The sequence below is a fragment of the Trichosurus vulpecula genome, chromosome 9 (genome assembly GCF_011100635.1).
Source record: "Trichosurus vulpecula isolate mTriVul1 chromosome 9, mTriVul1.pri, whole genome shotgun sequence".
In the NCBI taxonomy this organism is placed as follows: domain Eukaryota; kingdom Metazoa; phylum Chordata; class Mammalia; order Diprotodontia; family Phalangeridae; genus Trichosurus; species Trichosurus vulpecula.
The window spans coordinates 124,951,565-124,974,527 of NC_050581.1; the positions used below are offsets into that span (position 1 = coordinate 124,951,565).

A 22,963-nucleotide genomic window follows, 5' to 3' on the forward strand; every position below is an offset into this window, starting at 1 on the left:
ACACAAAGATGAAGAAAGTGTCTTCCTTGCCATCTGTGTTAACCTTGCAGTAGGTTATTAAGATAAACAGATAACTACAATGCAAACTGGAATGGGAAAAACCTTTGGAAGAACTATAAACAAAGAGCTGTTGGACTTCACAGTATTACTTTGGGGAGAAGATTGGGGAAAGCTTCATGGAGGAGGTGGTATTTGAATGAAGTCCAAAGGATGGATAGGAAATAAACAAGTGGAACTGGGAAGAGGGAGTATTCCAGGCAAAGTGAACAACATGAACAGAGGCTCAGAGGAAAGAAATTGGGAGGCGTATTCAGGGAATAGGAAGTAGTTTCATTGTAATTGGAAACATCAAGCATACTGGGAAATGCTTAACAACAAATTGAAAAAAGATGTAAGCATGGCACACTTTTAAGCTCAATCTTTATTATTATTACTTTTCCCATCACTTTCTTAAATCTGGACAGTCTACAAAACAATAAATCAAACTTTGATTTGTTGGGTTTGCTTATTTCAGAGTTATTGCTTATTTTGGCTGATTTACCAATCAACTCCTGAGAACCTATAAGAGCAGGCTCCATCATAGATATGTAAGAGCGAGACAAAAGTGGAGAGTAATGGGAAATAAATAAAGTTGGGGCAAAGCAAGGACATTTAATAGCAGACCAAGCAAGGGGTTGTCTTCTGGAGGCAATCGGGAACCATAGAAAGCTCTTGACCACAAAAATCATGCGCATCGTAGGATTTAGAGCTGGGAAATCTAGTCTAATTCCCTCATTTTTCAGGTAAAACTGAAGCTTAGGGAAGTTCCTCATGTGTAAAAGAGGGAATCATGATACGTGCATTAATATTTCACAGGGTAGCCATGAGGAAGGCACTTTGCCGACCATAAAGCCTATACAAATGTAATTCACACAGGGTCTAACTCCAAATCCAATTTGTCTCTGTCCCACAGTTACATCTCTACATAGTCAGTTAAAGATTATTCTTGTAGTATATGTAATATGGACTGGAAACAAGGGAGAGGCTAAAGTGTCTGATGTCTTTGGGTGGGTGGGTGGGGCAGGATGTTCGGTATTAACTTATACCAACTGGTTACTGAAGGGTGACAAGGTTTGGGAATACAGTCCTGCCACAGGCTTAAGAGTACTTGAACATAGCTGTGAAGGAATGGACACACAAGAGCAGAAGGTCCAGCTACGTGGTTTTGACAGAGGTGCTCAATGGCCTTATGTGGGAGTGGGCGGGGCAGGAAATGTGGCCTGAGGCAGCTACGTGGCACATTGGCTAGAGCTCTATCTCAGAGTTAGGAAGAGAAGCTCAAGTCAAGCCTCAGACACTTACTAGCTGTGTGACCTTGGGCAAGTCACTCAACCTTAGTGTCCCCATCTGTAAAATGGGGATAATAAGAACACCTAACTCTCAGGGTTATAATGAGGAGAAAAATTTATTGTGACATATGTAAATGTTAGTTATAATTACCATGTTACTATGTAATGGAAACTACCTCTAGTATGTCTTGGGGGATGAGAGGATGGTGGCTGGTCTCTGGTTTTCCGAAAGTGGATTTAGAGAAATGTTTTCATAGATCATTCTTTCCTTTCGAACCGACGACAGGAGACAAGTGACTGCCCTGTTTGGCTTTTAAACTAAGGAACAATCTGCCTCCTCTTTCTAATCCCCTGCCCCCAACCCTTTCCCCCTTTTTCCTGCAGCTCTATGTAGGCACCAGGCTTGAAAGAAAGAAATCAGAGGAAATTCCTCCTTTTTCCTCCCTACTCCCTCATACCATTAACAGGCATAGAAGGCCATCACCTGTGACCATGATTTACTGGCCGAAAATTCCTCCTTGCCTCATAATCTCTCTCCCATTGGTCTATAAAAGATCACCTGTCCTTATCATATAGTTTGAAATAAATCAACCAAATCACCCAATATTTATGTATTGTGAGAAGAGCATTGTAGTAGTTAGAGTGGAAAGGACCTGAGTTCAAACTTCACCTCTGACACAAATTAATGTATGACCTTGGGCTGAGCCTCTGGTAATCCTCTGAGACTAATGCTCTGGTTCTTATCTGCTTCTGTAGAATGAATGTTCATGTGAATAGAATCATGGGTCTAAGCAATGTAGGAGAGCAAAACCCCTTCTTTTCTCTTCCTACTTCTTTGCACCTCTCCCTTTTTGTCCTCTGGGCTTTGCCCTAACTGGGCAACTTACAGAGGGCTATAGAAGTTTGCCTTGGAGTTGGGTAGCAATAGGAAGTATGAATATCCAGAAATAACTGTAGTTACATGATACCATAGGTGTATTCATCCCAAGGTATTTATATTCATAAGCTATTTGTATGTGTTGTGTGATGGAAACACCTGCTTTTTGGACTTGGTCATTTTATTCTAGTTTATTGGGAACTGCAACTTGGGCGAATTGACTTAAGAGTTTAAAAATCACCTAATGATTTCTCAATTAATGAATCACCCAGTAGTCATACTATGGGTGTGGTGCTAGCTTTGTTGTCTTGTGGTGGGTTGCTTTCACTTAGGATAATATTTATTCATTGTACAACAGAATAGAACATAAACTACGAAATTAGAGTCTACTAATGTTGAGGATGATGCCTGTATTTGCTATCTGGAGGATCAAATTAGTATTACCTCTAGTTTTTGACTGTATTGATTCTTCAATGTAATTGATTTTATGCCATATTGATTTTATAATCGAGACTGCATCTGCTTAAAGCTACCTTTCTATGTCCTTGAGTTGAGCTCAGGAACGCAGCTGTCCCTTTGAGTTAGTTTAAAGTTATAATTAAAAGAAAAGCTTTTTTCTCTCACACTGGTATATTTCCAGAATATCTATTGTTATCTTTAAGTCCCACAAGTTAGCTTGGTACTATCCCCAAAAGATATGTTGTCTGTCCTTGTCTGTCCTTGTGCAATTAGGGGAGTTTTTAAACTCTTTCAAGGAGACAACAAATCTAGTAGTTTTGATCCCCTAGCAGAGATTACAAGATAAAGATGGATCCCACAAAATAATTTTTATTGTTGTTCCTTCGTTTAATATCTGACTCTTTGAGACCCCATTTGGGGTTTTCTTGGCAAAGATACTGCAATGGTATGCTGTTTTCTTCTCCAGCTCATTTTACAGATGATGAAACTGGGGCAAACAGGGTTAAATGTCTTGCTCAGGGTCATACAGCTAGGAAATGTCTGAGGCCACATTTGAACTCAGGTCTTCCTGACTCTAGGCCTGGCACTCTATCTGCTGTCCCACATAGCTGCCCTGCATTTTCAGAAAAGGGGTGACTAGCCACACTTGAACACCAACCACTTTTCTTAATAGAGTCAATGGTAATGTTCCAGAACTACCAAGTTCTTTTCTTTGTTGTCTGTCAATAAAAAGGGTCCCCTCCTCTTTGGGGTCCCTGGCTTTACTGAGGTTGCCTGTCTGACCTGCTTTGTTAACATATATGTACATTACTGTTAATAAACTGACTTTGCTGGGAGTTGTGTACCTCAGCTTACCTTTATTGATTTTATTTGCCACATCAGCATTACGTATTGTAGAAGTGATCACATTCAATAGCTCCCAGTTTTAAAGTATCTTTATAATGATACAGTAAATTTGAGAAGAGACTTGCTATTGACCTCTGGAACCACTCTTCTTTGTGTCTCATGAATTTCCTCAGATGGAGAGAGCTCGTCAGTTAATTTTTTTTGGGGGGGGAACAATCCCTTGAAATATAATTTTAGAATTTACTTAAGTTGAAAGGCACAAATGATCCTGACTCCTTTATTATATCAGTCTCTTTTCTCTCAGAATGAAGGAAAATGAAAACAAATCTTAAAAATGGAGAGGAAAAAAAGTAAGGTCATATCCTCCAGGATTAGATAGTAGCATAAAGCTATCACCACTGTCAGTACCCTTTATTAAGTGCTAGCCACATTAGGAATTGCAGAAAACAGACTCCTGATAGGTGGTTCCGATGAAAATGACATTATATATTACATTTATACAATAAAATGGTAGCCTGGTTTACCAGGAGGAGGGGACAGAAAGCTTGGGTCCAAATTCTCCCTCAGCCACTGACCAGGGACCATGAGCAATTAACCTCTCAGAGCTTCAGTTTCCTCATCTGTAGGGCTACTAGTACTTGTAGCAATGTCTTATACATGCTACCTATTATTACTATTATCACAACTAAAAGAATATAAGAACAGAGTTTAATGGTTTGGGAATTGGCAGCTATCTTTGGACAGCCCTTATGTTGATATCTCCTCTTTCCATTTAGATCCATCTCAAGATAGCTAGGTACTACAATGCTGGTCCTTGAGTAATAGTTATTATTATTGAGAAGTCAAGAGAAATCAGAGTGGGCTCAGCAATGCCTCTGGATAGAAGGGAGCAGAGGCTGCTTAACCAATGCACCCTAAGCGTTGGTGCTCGAAGAGAGAAAAAGGTGTGTGTGTGTGGGGGGCGGGGGGGGGCACTAAGATCTTCGAATGAAAGTGTTTGTAGACTCTTGGCAGGGAAAGGAATGAAGACAGGACAATTACATATACACAGGCACACGTGGTGCTGATGCACAAAGCAAAGGGGACACACACACACACGCGCACACACACACACACACACACACACACACACACACACACACCCTCCTCTCCTGTGACAGCGTCCCGGTTTTTTTTTTTTCTCCCTCTGTCCCTCCTTCCTCCAGCAGTACTGCTTGTCGGTGGTTCCGGCCCCTAACTCCCCTGGAGGATCCCAGAATAGCCACTACATCCTCTTCATCCTCCAACCCATGCAAAGAGGACCTGCCGTGGGGGGAGGGAACAAAGCACAACCCCTAAAAAGAAGAAGCAGGAGAGTTCCAGCTGATGGGCGCTGAGGGGCGGTCTGCCTCTGCTCAGGAGGCGGGGGCAGCGGGAGTCGGGGGAGATCGCAATTCGGTTGGCTCTCGTCGCGCTTTTGCGCCCGGGCTAGGAGAGCAGAAGAATTGAGCCAGGGAACCACGAGGAGGAGAGGAGAGACTGGTGGGGTCACTAGGCACATCCAGGCTGAACCAGGCTGGTGGGCACTGCTGTAGCTGCTCACCTATCTTGGGCCGCCTCGGACTCCTTCTTATCCCCGGCTCCTCCTCTGATCCTCCCCTCTCCGTCCTTCCCCTCCCCGCCTTCACGAGCCCGAGCCGGCCCCTGGCTCCCTCTTTTGGGAGACTTCCAACCAGGCTTCTCCGGAGCGAGAGCGATGGAGCTGCGAGCGCGGCGGCGGCTGCGACTTTTCCTGGTGCTGCTCTGGGGTAAGCGGGGGACCTGGGCGTCTGAGAGGGACAAAGGGACCGGGAGCGGATTGGGCCTGAGGGGGTTTCTCGCCGTGGCTCAGGGCAAGGTTTCTTGGTGCAGGGAGCCCCCTTTCTGAAAGGAGGGAAGCTGCCGCCCTCCCGCTGGATCCTCTAAGTTTTTCCTATGAAGTCTTGTCTGTTCGCCAGAAACTGTATACCTGGGAAGCCTCGCCCTCCCTACTTCTGCCTAGCCCTGCCCTGCCCCATTCTGCCCTGCCCCACCCGTGTGCAGCGGGGGCTTGAGCCTCTGGGAAGGAGGAAGGAGCTGTCCCTGTTGCCCACCCTCGGAACTTGGGCGCGTGGTGGCTGGCCAGCGAGAGTGTGAAGGGGCTCCGGGGGTGGGCCATTCTGCTGAGCGCTTCTGCCTCTCTCTCTCTCTCTCTCTCTCTCTCTCTCTCTCTCTCTCTCTCTCTCTCTCTCTCTCTCTCTCTCTCTCTCGTCTCTGTCTCTGTCTCTCTGTCTCTCTCTCTGTCTCTCTCTCTCTCTCTCTGTCTCTCTCTCTCTCTCTCTCTCTCTCTCTTTCTCTCTCTCTCTCCCAACCCCTGCCCCCGCTCCCCAGTCCCTGGCTAGGGGGCCAGCGGAGTAGACGGGCTGGGTTCTTCGTTGGAGGCGGGGTCTCGTCCCCGGCGGAGAAGGGGAAGTGGATTTGGGGCCGGCCCCTGATGGTCTGGGAATCCTCTGGCTAGAAACTTGGTATACCTGGGAGGCGGCTGGACTGTGTCCAGGGAGAGGGACCTGCGTTTTAGGATGCAGATCTGAGGTGCATTGTTTTCCTGTTTCATTTGTCCGTTGGATCTTTACTTTTTTCCGAGGGAAGGGTGGGGTGGGGTGGGTGGGGGGGAGGAGGTAGATTGGGAAGGGGAGCTGGAAAGATAATATGGCCTGAGAACCGGCGTGATAAAATTCCAGCACCTAGAGATGGGCTTCAGTCAAGTCAGCGGACTTGGGTTAGTCCAGACTTTGTTATTGGCTACCTGTGTGACCCTGATAAAGTCATTCGGCTTTTCTAAATATCTCTTTCCTCATCTCGGATGGTCTCTAAGGTCTCTTTCAGTGTCGAGGATGGGGACAGTGGCGGCGGTGGCTACAGTGCCCAGGGGAAAAAGGAGATGCGAGCGGGGTGGATCTTTTTTTCCCCTCGTGTGGTCTTTGAGGCAGACAGTTCTTCGCACCCCTTCATGGCTTTTCAGTAAATGGGATAGCTGAGGTACAAGAGGCACCTGTTCTAATGGGTCCTAGAGGACTGAATTTCTCTTCTCTCTCCCCCTCTGTCCCCGATCTCTCCTCTTCTCTCCTCCTCTTTTCTTCACTCCTCTCTTCCAACTCTCACCCTCCACCCTGCCCTCGCTGGCGTTTTGCACTGGGCTTCAGCTTGGGCTCATTCTTTTTTTTTTTCCCGGGCTAAGGAGTGATATCTCATATCTAACGTGGGAGTTTTTGTGGCAGGGACTGTCTTGTTTAAACATAGCATCTCTAACAGACCCTCCCCCTCCCCCCATCCTCTGCTCGCTGGTACAGTGCTCTATATACAAAGGCCATAATGAATATTTGTTGAATTGAATTGTGTTAGATTCCCTAGATTGAAAATAAAAGGCACGGAGGAAAAATGAGGTGGGAAATGGGGGTTAGGGCAAGGGTTTAATTGAGATCCATTTCTCCGAACTGAATTGATGGTGTAAGAGTGAAAAACCATTTGTCATAGTTGCATGAGTGGGTTTTTGTTGTTGATATTTTTTTGGTGGAGGTGGAAAGGAGCTGGTGGTGGTGTGACTTGGATTAGAAACTCTCACTTTTAAGGAAGAATAGTTGGGAATGGTAAGAGATGAAGGCCAGAAATCTATAAAAGCAAAAATACATTTCTAAGGTGTTATGGACAGAAGGGCCCATTATTCCAAATAGTGGTCACTCGCTCCATCATATCCTCACCAAATTCAATTTTTTTCTCATTTCTTAATTTGAAGTTTTCTTGGTAAATTGATGGCATGACTTTGATTTAGTTTGCACATACTTGGCAGTAAATTGTTTCCATTAGAAGTCTTGTAGGTTAACACATTTCTTTTAAATTATAGCAAAAGTTCTGCTTTAACTTGCTTTAGCTACTCAAAAGGAGTTACACTATATTTTTGATTTTATATATCCTTTAATCGTAAGGAACTTAGGAAATGCTTTTGATGTTTATGATGTGCTTTACTTTGAGAGTTAAAAGTGGTGTGGTAAGAACGGTTTGTATAGACATGTTTTAAAGTTGGCTTTGGGTGTGCATGGGTGTGTGAATTGTGTGTACCTGCCTCTTTGGCCTGAGGGCTAGATGGAAAGAGAAGGAAAGGAAACTTTCCCCTACCCTCTACCAGTTTTAAGGGAATAGCTCATGTCAGAAGAGCTCCATCCTGTGATTTTACTTGTAAAATTCCCAAATTCTTCATGACCATTCAAAGGAGCTAGAACCTTCTCTTTGGATCCTAAAAGTGGTTATTTTGAAAGATTCTTGAAATTAATTAAGTTGCCTTTATGGATCTGGAGTTCCCTGTTATTATAAATAAAAAGTGTGCTACCCCTCCTTCCAAGTGTATAGATTTCATCATTACCTCTAATGCTTGCCTAGCCCAGATTTTTCGCTTTAGCACAGGGCAGCTGAAACTGGAGCATATACTGATACAAGGAGGTTATGAAGGGCTTATTCAATTGAATGTGATTTATTAATTGATTTCTCTCCTCCCATTAGGATGCATTAATAAAAGGAATGCTTTTGGTTTTCAAGCCATTTGTTATTCTCTCTTCCCACCTCTTTATTGTTTTTCTTGGACAATTCCCAGAGCTTAACAGTATGTTATGGCATCTAGGTGGCACAGAGTGCCAGGCCTGAAGTTAGGAAGGGTCATCTTTGTGAGTTCAAATCTGATCTCAGACACTTAGTAGTTATGTAACCTTGGGCAAGTCAATTAAAGCCATTTGCCTCAGTTTCCTCATCTGTAAAATGAGTTGGAGAAGGAAGTGGCAAACCACTCCAGGATCTTTGCCAGGAAAACCCCAAATGGGGTCACAGAAAGTCGGACATGACTGAAAAATGACTGAGCTACAACAGCAAACAGTGTGCTATCTCACTCTGTGCATCTTGAGCAGTTGAGGAACGAGTATCTTGCCCAATATCCTTAGGTAAAATGAATATTAAGGGGCGGTGCCATAGGACCAGGGTTATACAAATAGGTGGCTGATTGGCTGCATGACATTTTAATGCAGTTTCCCGGCTTGGTTACAGTGTTGATGTGAAATGAGTAAATTGGGGCAACTTTGTGGAGTTGTTCTTGTAGTTTTTGACAACAATTTATTTAGGGTAATTTATGATATGGCAAATATAATTCACTTGCTTTTCAACCATTTTAGTAGGATTATTTCAGTACAATGTAAGCTACTTAAGGTCAGGGACTATTTTTCTTCTTTGGCTTTGTTTTCCTAATACTTAGTATGGTGCCTTAGACATAGTAAGCACTGGTTTAATAAGTGCTAATTTGAATGGTTTGGGTTTCAATCATGGGATCCTTAGAAAGAAGGGACTTGAAACATGATTTAGTTCAATTCCCCTATTTTACAGATGAGCTGAGACCAAGAGAGTGACTTGCCCAAGTCATACAGCTAAATTTTGGCAGAACTGATGCTGGAACCTAGGCCTGTTGGCTCTACTTCATGCTCTGCCAATGATATCACACTACTTTCTTCTACCATGGTGATCTCCATTGCTTATTTATTTTTATTTCTGCACGACTCACTTTAACATCTGTTTTTTGCCATTTACTGCTCCCCTGACTCTGTAGTCTGGAAGTCATTGTTTAAAACAAAAGAAGCAAATGTAACACACACTAATTTATTTTTAGGGTCTGTATGTTCTCTTTCAGTTTTAGGCAGCAAAGAGCATTCGTATTCTTAATGTTGTATTTCATCCATTTAATAATGTAACAGGTAGTGTGAGTTGAAAGGCACCAGTTTGTGTTTATAGAAAACCAGTTCCATGTGTTCACTGTCTGGGCTGAAGTGTGTGTTTTCTTTCTGGGTAGGTTTTTAGTCATCTGCTTAGCGATATTTGTTCAGGTTCATTATAGATCTATTATAGAGCCATAATGGGTGCCATTATTCAGTATAATTTAAAAGAACAAAGCAAAACAAAACTTTTAAGTGATTGGAGTCTTCTTCTGGGGGGGGGGTGTTGAGAGAGTAGGTCTGAGGAAAACTGGGAAGGGTAAGGAAATGCAAATGACAAAATGCATCAGAACTGTCTTCATTTCTGCCTTGACACAAAAGTTAGCTTTCTGCAATCAAGAATGGCTGATTTGTTCTACAGTGCTAACTTTATTGTTAAAGTTTGCACTAGGCTTGTAAGTTCCTGGAACCTCATCAAATCACCCAATCTAAGAATCTCCAAGGTCACATAGCTCAACCCAAATATGCTTCATCAGGAATCCCCTCTATGACATCCCTAACAAGTAGACATCCAGCCCCCATTTGCACATCTCCAGGCATGGGAGCCTACTACTTCCTAAGACAGTTCATTCTTCAAAAGAAAAAACAAATGAACAGACAAAAGCCCTAATAAACAATAGTACTACATTAGCACCTTCAGCTTGGACTTCCTTGCTGAATGGTGGAATTGACCTCTGGTGTCAAAGTGAAGAAGTCTAGTCCCTGATTTGTTGTTATGTATTTTAATTCTACAAATTGCCGTTGTTCTCCATAGCTAATACAGATCTCACTAACTACACAGATGGGCATTTTGCGAATTGCCCAGGATTTTCCAGGTGGTGGCAGCAGAAGACATCTTAAATTCATGCATTAACTCCCCAAGCAAATTCTTCTTTGGAAGAGACAGCTTGTTGCTTCAGCAGAACTAAAAACAAGACAGAGAGGGGGGGGGGAGGGGGAGAGAGGGGGAGAGAGGGGGAGGGGGAGAGAGGGAGAGGGAGAGGGAGAGGGAGAGGGAGAGAGAGAGAGAGAGAGAGAGAGAGAGAGAGAGAGAGAGCGAGCACTCCTTTTTCAGCCTTTTGGATAGTATATCTTAGTTGATCTTGTTTTCCTTTTGCTTGGGAAGACAAAGAAAACAAATATGGCAGAACCTATAGTCTCTTGGGACCCCAGTTTTGTGCTCCGGTGCTGCATTAAAGTATGCTCTTTCTTCCATGTCATATCCCTTCAAGTATTTGGAGGAAGCTATTTTGCCTTTCTGAAGTTTCTCACTTCATTTAACTAGTTTTCACTTGTTTTTTTTTAAACCAGCATACCAGATCTTCAGCCTTTGTATGAGAATTCTGCACTTACTAGGTTTACTTGACATATGAGAATCTAAATGCTTGATGACATGACCTACTTCAGATTTCACTGAAAAAATTGAAGCCATTCACAAAAGCTCCTTCTTCTCTCCTCCTCAACTCGCACCACTCAAATGTCTTCCACCACTTCCTCCTGTCATCCCTCTTTCATATCACTCCTCCTCCTCCTCCTCTTCCTCTTGTTCTTCTTGCTATTGTTGTTGTTGTTGTTGTTGTTCTTCTTCTTCTTCTTCTTCTTTTTCTTCTTCTTCTTCTTCTTCTTCTTCTTCTTCTTCTTCTTCTTCTTCTTCTTCTTCTTCTTCTTCTTCTTCTTCTTCTTCTTCTTCTTTTCCTTACCAAGGCAAGCTCCTCTACATGCACAAATGATCCTGTTCTGTCCTGTTTTCAGCACATTGCCTCCTCTACTATCCCTACTCATTTTTAATTTCTCCCTATCTCCTGGTTGGTTTCCTGCTGCCTATAAATACATGCATGTCTCTCATCTTTAAAGACCATCTACTTGATCCTACTTGATCATTCCTAGCTGCCATCAGATATCTTTCTTCCTTTTTTCAGCTAAATGCCTTGAGAAAGCAGTCTACAATTGGTGCCTCCACTTCCTCGCCTTTCACTTGATTCTAAACCTTATGCAATCTGCCTTTTGACTTTCTCAATCAACTGAAGCTCCTGTCTCTAAATCACCAGTGATCTCTTAGTTTAAAAGTCGAATGCTCTTTTCTCAATCCTCATTCTTCTCACCCTCTCTGCAGCCTTTGACACTATTAGTCACCCTCTTTTGATACTTTCTTGTCTCTAGGTTTATGTGATGCTGCTCTCTACTGGTTCTTGTTCCACCTCTCTGACTGATCTTTATCCGGGTCATATCCACTAACTGTGGGTTTCCTGGGGCCTCTTTTCTTTGACCTCTATATTTATCTCTCTTGGTGATCTCATCCACTGCCATGGATTCAATGATCTCTATGTTGATGATTCTCAAACTTTAAATCCAATCCTAACCACTCTCCTGGTCATCTCTTTCACATCTCCAATTGTCTATTGGACATCTCAAACTAGATGTCCCTTAGGCATCTTAAATTCAACATGTCCGCAATTGAACTCATCATGTTTCCCTCAATTCATTCCTCTCTAACCGTGCAGGACATCACCATCCTCCTGGTCAGCTAAGTTCATAACCTGGATGTCGTCTTTGACTTCACTCTCTCTCATCCCCCACATTCAAATGGTTGCAAAATCCTGTTGCTGCCACCTTTGCAACATCTTCTGTACGTGCCTCCTTCTCTCATCTGCCATTGCCACTGCCCTGGTCACTGGTAAGCCCGATCACTTCACCCTGAACTGTTGCAATATGCTTCTGATTGGTCTCCCAACCTCAAATCTTTGCCTATTCCTGCCCATCCTCCATTCAGCTATCAAAGTGATGATCTTAAAGTGCCCTTCTGACTACCATATTTCCTCTCCCCTCCCCATTCAGTAAACTCGAGTGGCTTTGTATTAAATCCAGGATCAAATATAAAACCATCTGATTGGCTTTTAAAGCCCTTTATTACCTGGCCCCTTCCCACCTTTCCACATATTCTATGATCCAGTTACATTGATTTCTTGCTTTTCCTTGAAGAACTCATGCCATCTCCCAACTCTGCGCATTTTCATTGGCTCTCACCCAAGCTTTGAATTCTTTCCCTTCTTATCTCCCTTATCTCCACCTCCTGGTTTTCTTCAAGTCTCATCTAAAATCCTACCTTTTGCAGTCTCCCGTAAAGCTAGTGCCTTCCCTCAGACATTAACTCCAATTTATCCTCTCTCTCTCGCTCTCTCTCTCTCTGTGCTTCTGTCTCTGTCTCTGTCTCCCTTTATCTCTGTCTCTCTGTCTCTCTCTGTCTCTTTTCTCTTTCTCTCTCTGTCTTTCACTCTGTCTCTCTTTTCTCTGTCCATCTGTCTCTGTCTCTCCTCTTTCTGTCTCTCTCTGCATCTTTTTCTCTCTCTTTCTCTCCCACTCTCTCTGTCTCTCTTCTCTCTCTCACTCTGTCTGTTTCTCTGTCTCTTCTCTCTGACTCTCTCTGCTTTGTGCATAGTTGTTTGCACATTGTCTCCTTCATTAGACTGTTTAAACTCCCTCATTAGACTGTGAGCTCTTTGAGCACAGAGACTATTTTTGCCTTTTTTTTTGGTATTCCCAGTGCCTAGCACATAATAAATGCAATAGATGTTTTTAGACTTGAAAGTTTTTTTTCCTTCCTGACTTATTTTCTCTCTGAAATGAGAAAGATGGAAGGAACGTTTATGAACATTCAAGACTTGATCAATATTCTTTGTTATCTTTTTCTCCTTCTTTTGCATCTTTGCTCCCTTCCTCTTCTGTTTATACTTAATACTTATTATTATTGATACCATGATCAATAATATGCAGTCCATGATTTTAAGGAACTTCTAATAGAGGACGTAAAACATGTGCACAGATATAATGTAACATAGGATGTTATAAATCTATGAAGAATATAAAGAAAGTGCTAGGAAAGAGAATTTTGAGTGGAAAGTGATTTCAGAGGCCATATAGTCAGATCTCTACCTGAACAATTGTATATAATCAATGTCACCCCCCACCCCCGTAGTCATTCTGAGTCATTACAATCTCAAATGGAGATCAGAGATCATAGGCTTAGAGTGGGAAGGGATCTCTGTCCTCATCTGGTACAATCACCTTATTTTTAGGGATAAAGAAACTAAGACTTAGGGAGGCTAAGGGACTTACCCCAGAGGGTAATAAGGGGCAGGAGTGGGATTTGAAAGCAAATGTTTTACTAGTAGGTGTTCTTTTCATAGCCCTGTGCTACTTGGTGCTCTTTCCGCCTTGATGAGCATTCTCAAAGGCTTTTCATGTATTTACATAGTTCAATACCACCCAAAGTTCATGTTCTCTAAACCTTCGGGTCAGATAAGGTGATGGGTGAAGGTGATGAGAGACTGCTAGCTGAGAGTAAGGTAGGGCTGTAGCCCACTCTCCCTTTTTACTCTAGCCAGTACCTTGGAGACAGTGGAGACTTTGATTTAATGCTTTGTTTTTCTTTGCATGGATGGAATATGGACTATTCCTTTTTTTGGTGTGTGCCAGCAATGACTGTTTTTTCAAAGCAGGTAAAATCAGATACATTTATGATATTATCTGGGAAATATATTTTTTGCCATTTTCTCCTCAGAATGGGTTAAAGGATACAGCAGCATGAGAGGTGAATAAATAAGTGATTATTTCTAAGGCATAGGGTAATCCTAGTTGTTTATGCCTAAGAAAATCACTTTGGAGATTAGCTTAGTTTTGAACTGCTTGCAAGCATACAAGTTCCTTAATTAGAACTGTATGAAGGAGAAAATTGCTTTGCTGGCAGAAAACTACATTTCCTCTGGTTTTGTAAAATCTTAACAATTTTTAGTTTCACCTTAAGGCTTCTGGCTGTGTGCTGTCCAAGTGACTGACAGGACACAGAAATGAACAGCATTTTTCTGGGGCAAATGTTTTAGGTCTCTCCCCTCTCCTCCTGTCTTCTCTCCTCTCCTCTCCTCTCCTCCCCTCTCCTCCCCTTTCCTCCCCTCCTCCCCTTTCCTCTCCTCTCCTCCTCTTTCCTCTCCTCCCCTCTCCTCCCCTCCCCTCCCCTCTCCTTCCCTCTCCTCCCCTCTCCTTCCCTCCCCTCCCCTCTCCTTCCCTCCCCTCCCCTCTCCTCCTCTCTCTTCCCCTCCTCTCTTCCTTTTCCCTCTCCTCCCCTCTCCTGTCCTCCCCTCCCCTCCCTTTTCCTCCCCTCTTCTCCCCTCCCCTCCTCTCCACTCTCCTTCCTTTCCCTTCTCTTCTTTTTCTCTTTGGTACTAATTCCTCCTTTCTTTTCCTCCATCCACTTCAATTAAATGCATCAATCTACAGAAAACTGAAGAATGAGATATGTTGACTTCAGGGTTTCTCTCTGATACCCACAGTATGCTAAAACTTGATTGGTCTCTGGATCCTCCAGATTGGGGTTCCAGTTCCCAAACTTTTCTAGAGCTGATGAATAAATGACCTATTTGTCCAAAGCCTTACACAGCTATGGATGCTTCCTGGTTATCACTTTATTTATGGGAATAGCATTGTTTTTGCCCAAAGTGCAAGACCACATATGAGATGTAAATGTGTATAGTTTTGCATAGAATGACCTTTTTTCTCAACCTATAACGACTCATAAGGTAGGCCTCTTAAGACATAAGGATAATGACCTGTGTTTGGTAGAGGGAGTACCTCTATTAGTGAAATAACGGATTTTTTTGGGGGGAAATATTGAAGAAAATCATAAGCAGAGAATGGGTAGGAGAAAGGTTGCTGCATGATTTTCAGTAACAGGGAAAACACCTAAAGTAAATTCCTTGCAGAATGTTAGAGAAAGGCTAGAATGCACCTTCAAGATAATCTAGTCTAAATTTTTCGTGTTACAGCTGAGGCCCAGATAGACCTGTTCATGATCACACAGCTAGAGTCAGGATTTGAAAACATATCTTCCATTACCAAGCTCAGTGTTCTTTCCCTTGTGTATCTCATTGGGATGATTACTCTTGGAAATGGTAGCAGAAGATCTAGGAAAGATGAAGGAGCCTTTTTGTATCCACATTAATTGAAATTCATTTATTTGCTTGTGCTTTGTAGAAAGAACCTTATGGTTTTAAGGTCAGCCCTCTCATTTTCTGTGCATCAGCTCCTTATATGGACAGGGAAGACTCAGAAGTTTATACTCGTGTTGAGTTTTCTGTCATTTATAGAGCGGGTTGTCAGCCTGTAGAACTGTGAGCACTGAAGACAAAAAAAGTGAGCAGAAACCCATTGTGTAAATGTCCATTGGGCTTATGTTGCTCCAGGCTAATTTTTGAAATGCAAAAGCCTTGCTTCATAGAGCTCTGAACACTGTTATGTTTCTATATCATTGCCTTTCTCTTTGTGCTTGTCATAGTATGCCTTTGAGATGTCTTTTCCATATGCAATAATCTCTTTCTAGCCCATGGAGGACAGTTGTGAGCTTGACAGCTGATGAAGCACCTCGTCTCGTCACTTTCCTAGTGGCACTGCAGTGTAAGTTTTGTCCAGAGAGGTGTTATATTATAGTGTGGTTAAAAATCTCTGGCTTCACAGTGTTGAAAGTTATGTTGACTCAGTATCCCATTATTCCCAGTCCTGCTTATCAATCAGTGTTGGAGGAGGTTTTGGTGGGGGAGGAGATGCTGAGTCTGCAGTTTTTTTTCCTTACCTGCTCTTTGTAACAGTAACTCTACCTAGAAATTGTCAGGTTCCTGCTACCTTGGGGAGGAACTGAGATTCAAGGGCTCTACTTCTGTCTGAGTTTTCAAGTTACCTGTAAAAGCTGACCCCCCCTTGAAGCCACTGCTTATCTTTAGTGATCGGCCCTTCAACGTGTTGCTACCTTGATGCACTTATAATAAACTCCTTTTAATTCTCTTTGTACCGAGTTTTGCCTCATTAATCAGACTGAAAGCCCAAATGAAGATTTTTCCTTTCAACAGTAGGTCGTTGCTAATATAATTTCCTGGAGAAGGGAGGAAAGCTAACTAGAAAGTTATAAACTGGTTTTTCTTTAAAGATTTTTTTTGGTCTTGCATTGTAAGAGATGGAAGCTACTTGTTTGAAGATACACTTTTCCTAAGGGTCAGGAAGCATTTGCAGAAAGCAGCAAGGGTAGTAGGGTAGTAATTCTGTTGTACCAGAAGCGAGCGAGACACACCACAGAGTATAAGTTTTAAGTGGAGAATTTATTAGCCGGCGGCCATCGGGGTACGGCACCACAAATCAATGGCAAATGTGTTGGGGTGATGGCTTGGCTTATATAGGATATGGGGGTACAGAGTGGGGGGAAAAACAGGAACAAAGGTCCTGGCTGATCAAAAGATTCAGTCAGGTTATCGTACTAGTGGGATAATCTCATTTACATTCCTTGGTGGAGTCACGGAGTCCCAGGGATATCTCCCAGGAAGGGTCTGTCAAGTTATCTCTCAGTGGGATGGTCCTACCTATTGAGATTCCTTGGTGGAGTCATGGAGTCCCAGGGAATTGGCTAAATGCCAAAGATATCTGAGTCCATTCTTTCTGGGGGTGCTTGTCAGTAGCTAGGGGTTTCTCAGGGGTTCCTAATTTTCCTTGTATTACAATTCAACATGTGGTTAGATTGGGGCAGCAAGGTGGCACGGTAACTGGCTCAGGAGTCAGGAGGACCTACGTTCAAATCTGGCCTCAGACAATTACTGGCTGTGTGACTCTGGGCAAGTCACTTAACCTCAGTTGCCTCCAAAAAAAAGATGTGGTTGGATTATATGATGTTAGTAAATGATGTTGGTAAAATTTCTGGAGATAGTCCAGCCTTTGTTGATGTCCCGAGACTAGTGTGGCCTCCACAGTACCACTGATCTTTGATCTCACTGATACTGGCATTCCTTATAGTGATGTATATACTGCAACCCATCCTTGCCCTCCTGTTCTTTGTGACGTACCCTCCTCCTTGTATTTTGAATATATATGGCAATATAAACTTTTTCATTATGCTGTATCTATTTATATGTGTGCTCATTGTGTCCCTCTCTCCCTCCACACATGAGAAGGGATTGTTTCATTCTTTGTTTTGTGTACAAAACAATTAGCATGGTGCTTGGCACATAGTAGGCACTTAAATGCTTGTTGATTACCCTTTCTGAACTTCAGATTCCCCCTTTGTAAAATGAGAATATTCAACTATGTGGTTTCTATGGTCTCATGGCTAATTGTTTAGGTCTTGATGGATTAGAATGAGCATAAATGGCAATTATTTTCTCTTCTGGCAAGAAACTTTGGTCTTCCCCTCCCAGACTGATGTTTTTGTGATGGTAAATTAGGCCATATTTTGTTGCAATTCTCTCTTAGCCCTTAGCCTTGTTGCTTCAGGCAAACTGAGGCCTGGGAAATGCCTTAATTTAGAAAGGCCAAGGTCATCTGGTGCATCTTGATTCTATCCACCCCCTCCTGAAAGTTTGTGCTGGGAGCCTATCCATGTTTGTCAGGGACCTTGGAATCTCCAAGATGCCAGTGGAGGCCATGAGCTGCTCATCAGCTATGTCTCACTTTTGTAGTGGGACCAACTGTTTTTTTTCTCAGATGTTTCTTGGTTGATGTCGTTTATACTGTTTTTCCTGATAAATACTATGTAATAAAGTGTAGCCTGCTCATACCCATCATGTATCTCTTCTTTGTCTATTGGATGGTCTTCCATTTGAAATCTTACTGGGAATAATGTATTTTAGACCCCCCCCCCCAAACTCTTCTATCTAAACTTGTATAAACCAGTGTAATTAGTACTTTTTGAATCGATACCCTGAGTGTGCTCAATAAATATAGACTAGTGGTTTTTTAACACAACTTTGGTATCATATTGATTTTTAAAAGTAAAAATTGTAGAGCAATGGGGAGAATCATAAATTTGACCAAAATAACTGACATTTATAAGAAGGTTTTTAAGATTTTAAAAAAGCATATTCTCTGTTAAAGCCCTATGTGGTATATAGGACAGATATTTTTGTCCCTAGTTTTTAGATGAAGGTACAGGCTCAAAGAGGTTGTGTTATTTCTCCATGACTGAATGGTTAGTAAGTGTCAAAGTTGAAATCTGAGGTCTCCTGATTCAGAGCTTGGCACTCTTTCCAAATGTGGAAAGTGGGGTGTATGTGTGTGTGTGTGTGTGTGTGTGTTAATATAAATGTGTGAGTGTATAGGATGGTAGAGCTTGTCTTAGAGTCAGGATTGCTCTTGCTGTTTAGTCACTTGTCAGTCAATAGAGTTTGTACTGGTCCCACAAGATGTTAAAAGGTACTAACCGAAGGACACTGAAAAATTGGGTAGAGCTCTTTTGCAGGATTTTTGGGAGCAAAATGGACAAAAACTGTTCAGGATGAAGAGGCTTGAATAGGTTGTGAACTGTATCATTGTATGATTACCCACATCAGTGAGACCGCAGCTCCACTGAAGCATTATTCAACCCATGCTGGTGTCTAGTGCACACTCACCATAAAAAACATCAATTATCCTGGAAAAGGTGAAGAAAACATTCTTCATTAGGTATGGGCAGTTTCTGAGGTCCCGTCTGAGAGATTTTGTGAAATTTACTGGAGATTTGATGTCAGGTTCAATAGTCTGTAATTACTAGAATCTATCTATTTTTTCATTTTTTGGGGGAAAATTGCAATAATATTTGCCTGTTTTTGGTATAACACTTTTTTGTTTTCCACTTTCTTAAATTCATTATAGCAATCCTCCATTTGCAGATACAGATTCTTTCAGTATCAGATGATGTAATTAATCTGTGTTTAGATAGTTGACAAAATTTAAATAGACTACTGCACTCTTAGTCTGTCCTCCACATGGGCCCTTCTATGATGACTGGACTATCCTTTTGTATGGGACAGAATTTTTAAATAATAAGAGAGACATCTTTAGGAGAAACAAAATAAATTTATTCTACAAACCTTGCAAGATTTGGGCATGCCTTCATAATGGAGAAGGCGAGGTAAAACGGAACCTGCCCTAATTTATACTCTTAATGAAAAGATTCCCACCCACCTCTATCCCTTCTCACCATTGGCTGGGAGGTGGGCTTACCGTCTAGGTGCGAAAACTACACAGAGGACCCAGGTTGATCTGGTCCATTCAGGTTTTTCCTTATCAGAACTCAAATGCCAGCGTGGCATCTGAAAGTCTAGGAGAAGGGGTGAGGGGTGGGGAGGAGAGACCCTCCTAGAGCAGAGAACAAATAGCTCACAGGAAGTTCATTATCTTCTAACATCTGAGAGAGAGGGGGAAGGGCACGCCCACAGTTCCGGGCCCTCACCTTCCAAAATCACAAAGCCAAATCAAATCCCGAAACCTTTCCATTAGACATACCCTCTGAAGTCTTCGCAATTATCCATCCCATTCACTTTGCAGTTTGAAGAGCATTCCTTGATGGAGAAAATGGGAGAAAAAAGGGAAGTCAGTAGTTTTCCCTTTTCCTTGTTAACAGCATTACACCATCAGGATAACTAGTTTATGTTTGTCTGGTACTTTTCAATTTACAAAGTGTTTTCATGTGTATCGTCATTGGATCCTCATAACGACTCCTCCAAGAGGTGGCCTGGGCAGGTGAGAGCTCTGCATTCTTCATATGAGGAAACCAAAGCCATTAGAGTTTCTTAGAGCCATGTGACTAGGAATGGCAGGGCCAGGGCTTCTGACTCTTTCCATAGACTGATTGTGATGCATCTCTTTGGTCCTTCACCAAGTAGGGGGCATTATTCCTTCCTCCTTCTCCTTGCTCCAAATATAAGAATCATTAGCATTCTCTGTGATCCTCAATTATTTTCCTGCCCTTACTGACAGTATTTTTACAGTGAATATATTTATATATTATGCATACATGTGTGTATAATATATATGTGTGTATATATATGTTTATATATATATGTATGTATCTGGCCTTTGTTCTATGCCCCCTCTTAATTTTTTTTTGTATGTATCTTTCTAAAATGTCCTCTCCTTGGAGAATTTGTAGTTATGTTGATTTCTCTTATTTAAATTCAATAAATATTTTTAAAGTACCTACCAAGGCACTGCGATTAGTACTGGAGATATAGACATAGATATGACATAGATATTGGTTCTCAAGGAACTTACAGTCAAATTGTGCACATGTACGTGTGTGTGCTTTGTGTGTACGTGTGTGTGTTAGGATAAATACAAAAATAATTGTGATACATGAGAAATTAAAAGAAGTGCAAAGTCGAGGGCCCACTCAAAGTGCTTTGAGAAATCTGAGGAGGGAGATACCACCATTCCCTCGTGGGGAGCTTGAGATGTCAGGAAAGGCTTCATAGAAGGTGTTAGGGTATAACCTGGGCAGGGGGCAGAACTTATGGCTGACTCTCAGATTACCTTTCCTGAAGTTTTTCCTCATGTACTATACCCCCTCAGAAGGAAATGAAAGCCACATATGTTCTTTTTTTTGCTCCAGATTGGAAGGACTTCTCTGTTCTTGTCTAATACTTAGCACAGTAGCAGACACATAGTAGGCACTTAATATATATTTATTATTGATTGATTTCAGTCAGAAATTGAAAAGGTAAATGTGTCTGGTTCATTTAAGTTACTTGGTCACCTCCATTTAGGCTTCATTGTTGTTGTTTGTCCTTCCTTCCCAAAGAGGACCTATGACATCTGGAAGGCGATATCTTGACTTGCAAGTGAATTAGATTCAAGCTGTGCAAAGTCATCAGCCTCACTCTCTCCTCCAGGGCATTGGAGGCCAGTGGCATGATATAGGTCAGGATGACTGACGATGGCCCTGGATGCAGTAGGAGACCTTGGCCTTTTAAAACTAAGGTCTTTCACACATCCCAGTTTGTCTGGGGCAACACCTATTCAGTAGTTAAAGGCTAGGTAAGAACTGAGGCAAAAGATGGGCTAGTTTGCATTCACAAAAGAATCAGTCTGAGAGGGGCAGACCCTCAGTGTTTCTGGCCAGAACAGAATTTAGGCAATGGGGTAAGGAATGCCATTTGGAAATCTTGACTCTCAGTTAAAATACCAGTTCGTAAAGAAGAACTCACATTTTTTAACAAGTCATTATTTTTGAGGATAAAAACTTATCTCCTGGAGCATTCAGACCCAGCAATCAAAGCATGAAAGGGAATTAAGGTTGAGAGACAAGTTTATTATTAAGACACTACACTTTTTGCCAAGTGGTGACTGACATTTCCTTGTCTCTGAAGATTGCTTCCAGGCTTTAGATTCTCTTATTCTTCTTCTCTTCCCTCTGCTATTCTGACAGAATTGAACTATTTTCTTGACTTTTGCAGCAGAAACTAACCCTATAGGCTTTTGTGAGCACTAAAGTATATGTACGTGCATGTGTCTGTTCGTGTGTGTGTATGTGTGTGTGTGTGTGTATGTGTGTATGTGTGTGTTTGTGTGTGTTTTCCCTCCCAATGGAACAAATGATATCAATGCCCTCAAAGGCCTGAGAAGCAGTTGACTCTCTTCTTAGAAAACCTCTTCTTTAGTGAAGAAAATAAGTGAGAGAAAACGGGCTTGCTCCAGCGTTCTATGGATGAACACTGTGTATGAGTGTTTATGATGTTTATTTCTTTTGTGAATTAAAAGGTGTAATATTCTTAAAGGAGCTACATGAGTGGATCTTATTTCTATTCCAGAGAAGACCCATTTTATATAATTTATTCAAAGATATGTGTATAGTTGGTAAAATAGGAATAGAAGTGGGTGTATGTGAATGTTAGGTTGGATATGTTTACATGTTGGTTTGTGGCATAACCTAAAATGTTTGTACTTTTTTTCAATGGAGGGAAGATTAGCATTAATCTTCCAGTCTTGGAAACTGTCTACTGACTTGATGTTGTAGGAATTTGCTTTGCCTCCTTTATGGAAGTCATTTAGTACTAGATGCCTGTCTCCAATAATACAAAGTGATGGTGTTTCTTTACACTTTCCTGGGTAGTGGAGTTAGGATAAGAACCAATTTCAAATCTTTGGTCTGTTGCTTATTAGCTGTTCGACTTTCAATCACTTCATCTCCCTACTCTCAGTTTAGCCATTTTTAAAATGAGAAAATTGGATCAGATAGTTCAGTGCTTAGCACAGTGCCCGGCACATAGTAAGCACTTAATAAGTGCTTGTTGATTAACTGGCTGACAGTACCAAAGGTCTCTTCCAGCTCTGACATGCTGTCAAAGGTTGTAATAATTATGGAATGAGACTTGGAAGGAATTTCAGAGGTTATCCAGTTCAATCCATACCTGAACAGGAAATGCTTCTACAACATCTTTCCAAAGTTGGTGCTCCACTATTGGAAGGCTTTCATAAGAGGATGGATGACCGCTTGTCAGACATAGTATGAACAAATGAGTAATTGAAAGAGAGAGAACTTATTAAGCACTTACTATGAGTCAGACATCGTGCTGGGCATAGGGATACAAATACTAAAGTGATACTCAAGGAACTTACAGTCTAATAGGGAAAACTATCTATCTATCTATCTATCTATCTAATTTTAAGGAGCAATGGCAGCCTGTTTCTAGAGCAAAAGATGGAAAGTGGGGTGGGTGGAGGGAGTGGAAGCCTAAGCCTAGAGGCAAAGGACCTGGAGTGAATGAGTACGTGTGAAGCATGGTCTAGAGCCTTCTAAATATAGAGGATATGGGAATAAATTATTTGGAACCAGTAGGACTGTATCTTCCAAAATCCCTTCTAGTTCTAAAATTCTGTAATTTTGTGGT

General features: G+C 42.0%; 1 protein-coding gene across 1 annotated transcript in view; it reads left to right on the plus strand.

Moving 5' to 3' along the window:
- Window positions 1-4,957: 4,957 nt before the first annotated feature.
- Window positions 4,958-22,963, plus strand: part of RAMP3 (receptor activity modifying protein 3) — a 56,138-nt gene continuing 38,132 nt past the window's right edge. Inside the window, exon 1 of the mRNA XM_036738844.1 lies at window positions 4,958-5,297. Within this exon, the coding sequence (XP_036594739.1) occupies window positions 5,246-5,297 (52 nt within the window). The 5' untranslated portion in view covers window positions 4,958-5,245. The remainder of the gene's footprint in view (window positions 5,298-22,963) is intronic.